This window comes from Saccopteryx leptura, chromosome 1, assembly GCF_036850995.1.
Source record: "Saccopteryx leptura isolate mSacLep1 chromosome 1, mSacLep1_pri_phased_curated, whole genome shotgun sequence".
Taxonomy (NCBI): Eukaryota; Metazoa; Chordata; class Mammalia; order Chiroptera; family Emballonuridae; genus Saccopteryx; species Saccopteryx leptura.
This window is the reverse complement of record NC_089503.1, coordinates 272,278,435-272,287,029: the sequence shown is the minus strand read 5'-3', so window position 1 is coordinate 272,287,029 and position 8,595 is coordinate 272,278,435. Positions and strand designations below refer to the sequence as shown.

At 50.4% G+C, this 8,595-nt stretch overlaps 1 protein-coding gene across 1 annotated transcript; it reads left to right on the top strand.

Moving 5' to 3' along the window:
* Window positions 1-745: 745 nt before the first annotated feature.
* On the top strand, window positions 746-3,452 carry ANKRD33 (ankyrin repeat domain 33). The gene is given in 7 exon segments (XM_066360243.1): window positions 746-886; window positions 888-986; window positions 1,231-1,249; window positions 1,252-1,359; window positions 1,534-1,644; window positions 2,726-3,124; window positions 3,127-3,452. Coding segments are annotated over 7 exon segments (1,203 nt in total).
* The last annotated feature ends 5,143 nt before the right edge of the window (window positions 3,453-8,595 follow it).

The window sequence follows — 8,595 nt, the reverse complement described above, 5'->3', positions numbered from 1 at the left end:
TACCCCGTTCCCCTGTCCCAGCCGGTAGTAAAATGGCCACCACACTCCCACCCTGTCACACCCCCACGACCTCATCAAGTCACGCACTGCCAAAAGGAAGGACACTTCAGGCGTCCTGAGAGACCCTGACCCTTCTGTCTTGGAAGGATCTGTTTCTGGTGCAGCTAGTCTCCCCAGAAGGTGGAGGATAGCAGGTCTTACTCCAGAGCCCCAGGAGCCTCCAGACCTTGGGCTCCAGCCCGTGGGCCCCGCCCACTCCGGGCGAAGCCTTGGTGCGGTGGGAGGCGGGGGTCTCGAGGAGAGCATCCTCCCCTCCCGGCCCCCCTCCTTACTAACCCGGCTTGATCCAGCTCAGAGCTAAGGTATTTGCAGCAGCTCTTTCCTTAAGTCTAGCCGTCTGTCACCGGCGTTGCTTCCTGGGGAAACTCCACCTCAATCGCTCCAGAGATCTAGTGACTGACTGTGCTCCCAGGAATCTGGGGGGCGGGGTGCTGTGGGCCTCAGCAATGACGGCTTCCCAGGGAGCTTCCGAACCCTAGGCAAGGTCCGGTGGGAGAGAAGACCGGTCCTCTTGAACCTCCCTGGGATCCTCACTTAGAGTGAGCCACTTCTACCCTTTGGGGCTATGGCCTTTCCTTGTCCTCCCCTCAAAGGTGCCCACCCCCACCCCGCAAGCGTTGAGACCCCTCCCTGGGATGCAGGGAGATACTGCTCCCCCTCATTCTGTGTTAGAGATGTCAACTGCATGAAGAGGAGGGACTCACCCTTTCCGCCAGGCTGGAAGAGGCAGAGCTGCTACTGTGGAGGGGAACTGGACATGTCTGAGGCACTCTCCAGCCCTGGCAGTGAGTCCCCTGCCCCAGACTGCAGGCTAGGGGCACTCACGGTACTGGGCCTGTGTCCGCAATGGTTCTGCCCAGCTTCAGGCCATGCTTGATGATGGGGTCTCCCCAGAGGAGGCCACTCAGGTGGACAGCAACTGGACGGTGAGCTACCCTAGTTACTTACCAGGACCGCTGGGGCAGCTTTGGGTCCCCGCCACTTCACACTTATCCTGAAAGAGTGTCAGGGTCAACACCCAATGTCTGGGTCCTCAGGAAGAAGGGAAGGGGTGAGAGTTGGTCATTACAGGGGCTGAGATATCTCTGGGACAATGTGGGTTTAGAGAGCACAGGGACCCCAAGGAGCTCCTGGGAGAAAGCACAGGGGCTGAGCTGCCCTTCCCCCCAGACAGACCTCATGGTCACATGCTACACGGCTTCTGGAGTGTTGTGGCCCTACTCAGCTGCTGTCCTTTCCTGAATGTGAACCAACAGGACAAAGAAGGAGACACAGCTCTCATGCTGGCTGCCCAAGCAGGTGTGAGACCACTGACCCCACCCTCTGCCAGTCCCCAACTCTAGATTAGGCCACAGCTTCACACTCTACATTATGTTCTCCCACCACAGACTCTGCTGTGTTGGGTCAAGGGTGGGTTTGGGGCTTCAACACCCCTTTCCTGGGGATCCAAGATCTACCTTTGGTGCTCTGCAGGCCATGCACCTTGAGTGAGTCCCCTGCACAACTACTCTGCGGGCCTGGACTTGGAGCACGGAGACCCGTGGGGGCTCACAGCGCTGACGAAGGCTGCCACTCAGGACCGCTCTGATTGTGTGGCTGCCCTCCTCATGGCTGGTGCATAGGCTGTATGGACCAGGATCTGTGACCTCTAATCCCTGCCCCAAGCCAGCTGTCATATCCAGTCAGCTGGAGATAGAAGACCAATCTAGGTTGACATCCTGGACAAAGGGAGGGTGCTTGGACTTCTTACTATCAACAAAGTTCAGCTCCGGATAGCTCTGTTTGTGTTATTAATGGAAGTCCCAGAAAAGAAAGCTTGAGATGATAACCTAGACCAACTGGAGAACACCTAAAATAAAAAAGGCTGGTATCTGAAAGCAGACCTTCATGTTCTCATCCTGGCTCTGCCACTAGCCGAGTGACCCTGGGCAGATGGCCTCCCTCTCTGGGCCTCACCAGTCTACTGAGAGTGTTGGCCTTCTCCGGGCTGACTTCCAGCTCTGACAAGCCAGGGCTCCAGAGTCACAGTGATGTGTGGTTGAGATGTGTGGCCGTGTGGAGTTGTTCTGGAGTGAAGGCCACACTATCTGTGGAGTCAAAGGCCCCCATTCCCTGAGGTGGGACTCTCCTCTGTTGATCACTCTGGGGGACCCCAGTTCTCCAGCTTTTCCCTTCTCCATCCATCAGATTGGTTTGGGAATGTGAAGGGGGGGCTTTGCACCTTCACCTTTGACTCAGAGTGACTGCTACACCTCCCAGGATTAGAGGGGTTTGGTGATGAGAAGAAGGACCAGCAGAATCTCCTACCACTTACCCCAGAGGGTGCCGCCTGGGCCTCCCCATTCCCTGGAAGCCTGCATACCACACCTCCAGTCGGTTCCTTGGATCACGGGGTCCCCGTTCTGTTCCAGTTTGGAACCCCCCAATATGATTCTCCGTCTCTGTATTTCAGTGTTCTTTATCAATCTCAAATAAGAGGTTGGGATCTAGGACTGGTCCTGTCCCTGGGCTGCAGCCACTGGGGGATCCCAGACTCCAGATGTGACAAGATGGGTGGGACTCTGGTTTTAAAGTTAACCCAAATCAGTCCTGCAACAAAAGAATTAGACCTTCTGCAAATCACCCATGACTGCCCCAGCCCACATCACCCCTGTGTCCCTCCTGGGTGCTGACCTGACAGCGGTGGATCCCGCTCGGGGCAGGATGGCCCTTGAGTGGGCAGTGCTGTCTGACAGCTTTGACGCTGTGCAAAGGATCCAGCAGTTGCTGTGGCGGCCCCGAGGTAAACAGCTCAGCTAGCACTGCCGACCAGAGTGGCGGGCCTTGCCTAGACTTGTGGCCCAAGCCCAGGTTGCCCCATCTCTCCTAAAGAGGTTACAGGCCACCTTGAGCCTTCCCTTTGCCCAGTTTCCTCAGGAAGGGGGTGTCCTGGACCACCCTGTGACCATCACAACCAGCCTAGCCAGTCCCTTTCTCACCACTGCCTGCCACACTGTGTGCTCTGACCACCCACCTGTGCTGGGAACCCGAAGCAAGTCTGTGCCAGAGCTGCTAGGCACTGCTCCTCCCCTCCCCTAGTACCCCCCATAGGGAGTCCCAGGCTCCTGGACCTCACCCCTTACCGGAGTCCTCAGGGTTTGTTAAGCATGTGCCCTCAGTGGCTACAGCCCAGGGACAGTACCAGTCCCAGGCCCTGAGCCCTCAAGATCCTCCTCTCCAAGGCACCCTCATCTCCCAGCCAATGCAAGCCAGAGCCCAGGCGTGCAGGGCATCACAGGCTGACCCTTCCTCTCTGGCCATACCAGGAGCTCAGGGTGCAGAGGAGGAGTCAGGAGGAGGAGGCTAGGCTGGGCTGGGAACAGGGAATAAGCCCCTTCCCACAGGCTCCTTAGCCCTGTAAAGCCCCTTCTGCCTGTCATTCTACGTACAAAGTTATTCATACAACATTGTTTGCAACAGTGAAAGAGTTGGAAACCACCTAAGTGTTCATAGGGGACTGGTTGAATTAACTATGGGTTTAAATATGATGCATTCTATACAATGATAAAACAAGAGTAAGGAAGCTCTGTATGTTCTGATATGAAATTATCTTCTAGATGTTTGAGTGAAAAATAACCAAAAGGTAGAACAGTGAGTATGGCATACTACTATTTGTCAAAGTAAAATCTGCACAAAGCTAAACTTGACTAATACAAATATAAAATGAGCACCTGAATTTATTTACTTAATGAATGAACCAGCAGGATGGATCAAAGAAAGAAATAAAAACCATTATTGACAGTCAGTGAAAAGAATATTAGAATAAGATTTCAGCTGATACAAAAAGTTAATTCCTCTCAGGTCATAAAATCATAACCGGTTTTTCTTCTCTACCAGACAAAAATAAGTTGTTATTTATCGATCTTTAACTTCTTATACAGAGGCTGGGCCCCAATCAATACTAAATAGTATGTCAAACAAGGTGACTTCCCCTATATGACCCATAGGTGGGGTTATTAGCCAATGGTCTGTCTCTGAAAGGGCACTCAATAATTTTGTTTGGTGCCTTCTTTAGAAGTTTTGGGTATTTTTTCTTAACACGTTTGTTACATAAATATATTTGCTTGTATATTTGTAATAATAAAATCCACCCCTTATAAGGTGCTTATTATATACATTTAACACTCCCAATAATTCTATGAGGAGTTTATCTTTGAGGACACATGGAACAGAGAGGGTAAGGAATTACCCAGGGTCACATAGCTGGAAACTGGCAGGGATCAAGAGTGACAGCCAGTCGTGGAGACCAGTCTCTTAGCACTAACCCTGCTATCTCACTGGACCCTCCCTGGAAAGAACCATGACCATTTGGGGGGGGGGGACTGAACAGCTGACCAGAGATGAAAGAGAGACCTTTTGTTTTCAAAAAATATATATTTTGAGAGAGAGAGAGACAGGAGCAGAGAGACGGAGAAAGGGAGGGAGGGAGAGAGAATGAGAGAGAGAGAGAGAAGCATCAACACACAGTTGCATCACTTTAATTGTGCATTGATTGCTTCTTGTAAGTGCTTTGGGGGTTGGACTGCAATCTCAGGTTCAAGCTGAGCCAGCAACCCTTTGTTCAAGCTGGCGACCTTGGGTCTCAAATCAGCCACCTCAGCATTCTAGATTGATGCTCTATTCACTGCTCCACCACCGGTCAGGCAGGGAGACTTCATTGACTATCAGTTTGAATCTTTTGACATTTAAAAAAAATTAATTTTATATTTTTAGAGCAATTTTAGATTTATTGAAATATTATGAAGAGAGTTCCCACATATCCTATACCCAGTTTTCTCTATTATTAGCATTAGTACATTTGTTACAATTAAGGAACCAATATTAATACATTATGATTAATAAAGTTCATACTATATTTATATTTCCTTAGTTTGTGTTTGTGTGTGTGACAGAGAGAGAAAGGAACAGACAGGGACAGACAGGCAGGAAGGGAGAGATATGAGAAGCATCAATTCTTCATTGCGGCACCTTAGTTGTTCATTGATTGCTTTCTCATGTGTGCCTTGATGCGGGGGGGCTACAGCAAAGCAAGTGACCCCTTGCTCAAATCAGTGACGTTGGCCTCAAGCCAGTGACCTTGGGCTTCAAGCCAGTGACGTTGGGCTTAAGCCAGTGATCATGGGGTCACATCTATTATCCCACACTCAAGCCAGTGACCCCACGCTCAAGGTGGTGAGCCCATGCTCAAGCCGGCAACCTTGAGGCTTCGAACCTGGGTCATCTGCATCCCAGTCCAATGATCTATCCACTATGTCACTGCCTGGTCAGGTTCCTTAGTTTTGGTTTTTTTTGTTTTTTTGGTATTTTTCCAAAGTTAGAAGCAGGGAGACAGTCAGACAGACTCCTGCATGTGCTCTACCAAGATCCACCTGGCATACCCACCAGGGGGCGATGCTCTGCCCATCTGGGGTGTTGCTCCCTTGCGGCCGGAGCCATTCTAGTACCTGAGGTGGAGGCTATGGAGCCATCCTCAGTGCCCGGGCCAACTTTGCTCCTATGGAGCCTTGGCTGCGGGAGGGGAAGAGAGAGACAGAGAGAAAGGAGAGGGGGGAAGGGTGGAGAAGCAGATGGGCACTTCTCCTGTGTGCCCTGACTAGGTATCGAACCCAGGACTTCCACACACAGGGCCGATGCTCTACCACTGAGTCAACCGACCAGCGTCTTTAGTTTTTATTTAGAGTCATTTTTCTGTTCAGAATTTCATCTAGGATACATTACATTTAGTCACCATGGCTCTGTAGATTCCTGTAGGCTGTGACAGTTTCTCAGGCTTTCCTTGCTCCTGATGACCTTGACAGTTTTAAGGAGCACTGGTCAGGTAGTTTGTAGACTGGCCCTCAACTGGGATTTGTGTGATTAGACTGGGGTTATGAGTTTTCCGAGGAAAGACCACAGAGGTGATATGCCATTCTCATTACATCATATCAAGGGCATGTACTATGAACATGACTCATTGTGGTTGAGCCAATCTTGCTCACCTGGTGGAGGTAGTGTTTGTTAGATTTCTCCACTGTAAAGGTATTCGTTTTCCTCACTTTCTATACAGTGATCTTTGGAAGGAAGTCATTGTGTGAAGCCCACACTAAAGGAGGGGGCAGTTAGGCTCCATCTCCTTGGGGGTAGACTATCTACATAAATTATAGATTTATTTGGAATTCGTCAGCACAGAATGTTATGATTTTTAAATCCTGTATTACCAAATTTTGAAAAATTAAAAAATAAATCTGCTTTTTGAATAGGTAAACATACACACATACACTGAGGTAAAAACGACAGATAGTGTGTGGTTTCTCTCGGAGTATTCTGAAGGCAACCATGGAAGACTGGAAATGGGTTCAAGGTTAATGTTGCCATTTCCCGCCTATGTAATCCCTAAGAAGGCACTTGAGTTTCTCTTAACCTCTCATCTGTTTGATGGGGGAGAAACAGGGCTATTGGAATGATCCATTAGCTAATATGGGTAAAGAGGCTCTGTAAAATGTATAGTGCTACCAAAAGTTGAGGTGCTGTGGAGGGGCCTTGGGGAACTGGGTTTGATTAAGCTGCTTCTGGGCCTCCAGGGTGGAGCTAGAGTTCTTCCCTCCCCATTCGCTGCTGAAATCAAAGCACCTGAAACCAACCCTGGTACTGGGCGTAGCAGAGAAAAAAACTATCTCTATAGGTTTGGAACAGCTTGGTGGTTACACACTTTTTTCTAGAAGTTAACTTGTGACCTTGGGCCAGTTACTTACCCTTTCTGAACCTCAAAGGTGATGTATAGAATGGAGGTAACAACAACATATCAGCAGGACTGTTGTGAGAACGAAAGGAAACAATGAAGAACTTTGTACCAGCCTCGCCCGGTTAGCATCGTCATAATTCCACTTCATCCTCACAACTTTTTTGTTCTTCTGTAGTTGGGGAAATTGAGGCTATTAATTTTGAGGTTAAGCGATTTAATTAAGGCCACCAGCTAGTAAGCTAAGTGACGCTTGGATTTCAAGTCTGTGGAACTCTAAAACCAGTGTCCTTTCCACTATAGCACATGGCCTCTGCTCACAGCTTGGGTTCCACTGGTTTGCTAAGCCTCTGGCTCCCCTTCCAACCAGCCTGGGTTTTATAGGAGAACAGAAATGGCCGCAACATCTTTAGGGCCTCTCTGTGTCTCTCTCTTCTGGCTGGCATGGGGTGGACTTTGGCTGGGAGGCTGACCTGGCAGTAACAGCTTGGTCCCAGGTAGGACAACATTTTCCTCTCCATCTTGGAAAAAAACTCACCCCTCGGTCCCCGGATATCTCCGGGGCAGCCAGAGCCCCAGGACTGCAGTTCTGTAATTCCCCCATCTCTCTGTAATCCTCTAACAGCTCTGAACAGCCTTATAGGCTACCAGAGAGGAGAGAGGCCTGCCTGCCTGGGCTGCTCTGCCTGTGCCGCCCAAAGTCAGCCTCTCTACTAACATCCCTGCTTCTTCCTGCCCCCAGTCTAGCTCCTGAGCTTCTCAGCTGAGTTCTTCCTCCACAGAGTCCAGGGAATCCAGGACAGTGCCCCTTGTTGTGCAGAACACACAGGCCACAGTGAAGCCGTCCGGCTATGGGTTTGAATCCTGGTCCTGCCTCTTATCATCTCTGCTCCCAAGGACTTCTTCCAGCCTCAGCCTCCTCATTTATAACATCAAATGGTGATAATATAGAATTCCCAGGGTTTTTGTGTGACCTAAACATTGAGAGGTAAGCAAAGCATTAAGCTCCACCTGGCCCAGTGCCCAGTAAACAGTAGCTTTTGTTACTGTGCTGAGAGGCAGGATGAGGAAATGCCAAGGGGACAGCTTGTGGAGGAGGCTAGCGGATGTGTCCTTGGAACTCCATGGCCTCCCCTGTGATTCTAGGATACTATTTGGTGGCCCTAAAACAGAAACACATACTTACCCCAGACAGTCCTTTCAGGCCAGGTCCTGCACAGCTCTGCCCCTGGCCCAGGCCGGGTCTTGGCTCCCTCCCATCACAGCATCACAGAGAGGATGGCTGCCACCTTGCTCCCTGTGTGTGCCTGTGTCCACCCCCCACCCCCCACCCTGGAGACAGGGGCTCCTGCAGAAGGCACTGCAGGGCTGGTGGTTCTGACGTATACTGAGATGCTGTCCAGGCAGATGGGGACTCCTTGGGAGCTCTCTTTTCACTCTGTATTGGCAGAAACTGCATCTGTCCCCTAACCCCTGGCTCAGGGCCTGGCCCGAATAGACTGTTACTGTATATAGAAAAGAACTGAATTTAGGACCTGCCAAGGTCCAACTTGCTTAGAAGGGCCTTTATTACCTCCTTCCTCCTCTGACATCCTGCCCTGGTTCGAGGAGTGGCCCATTGGCCCAGAAAACACCTACTGGGTCACAGGAAGGCAAGGGAGCATATGTATGTGGGAGGACAGAATGACAGGTGGGGACTCATTGGTTTGTATTCCCTGTTCCCCCAATGGGGGCATCTAGACAGGGTCCCCTCCTCTCCAGTGATCATACATTCCAAA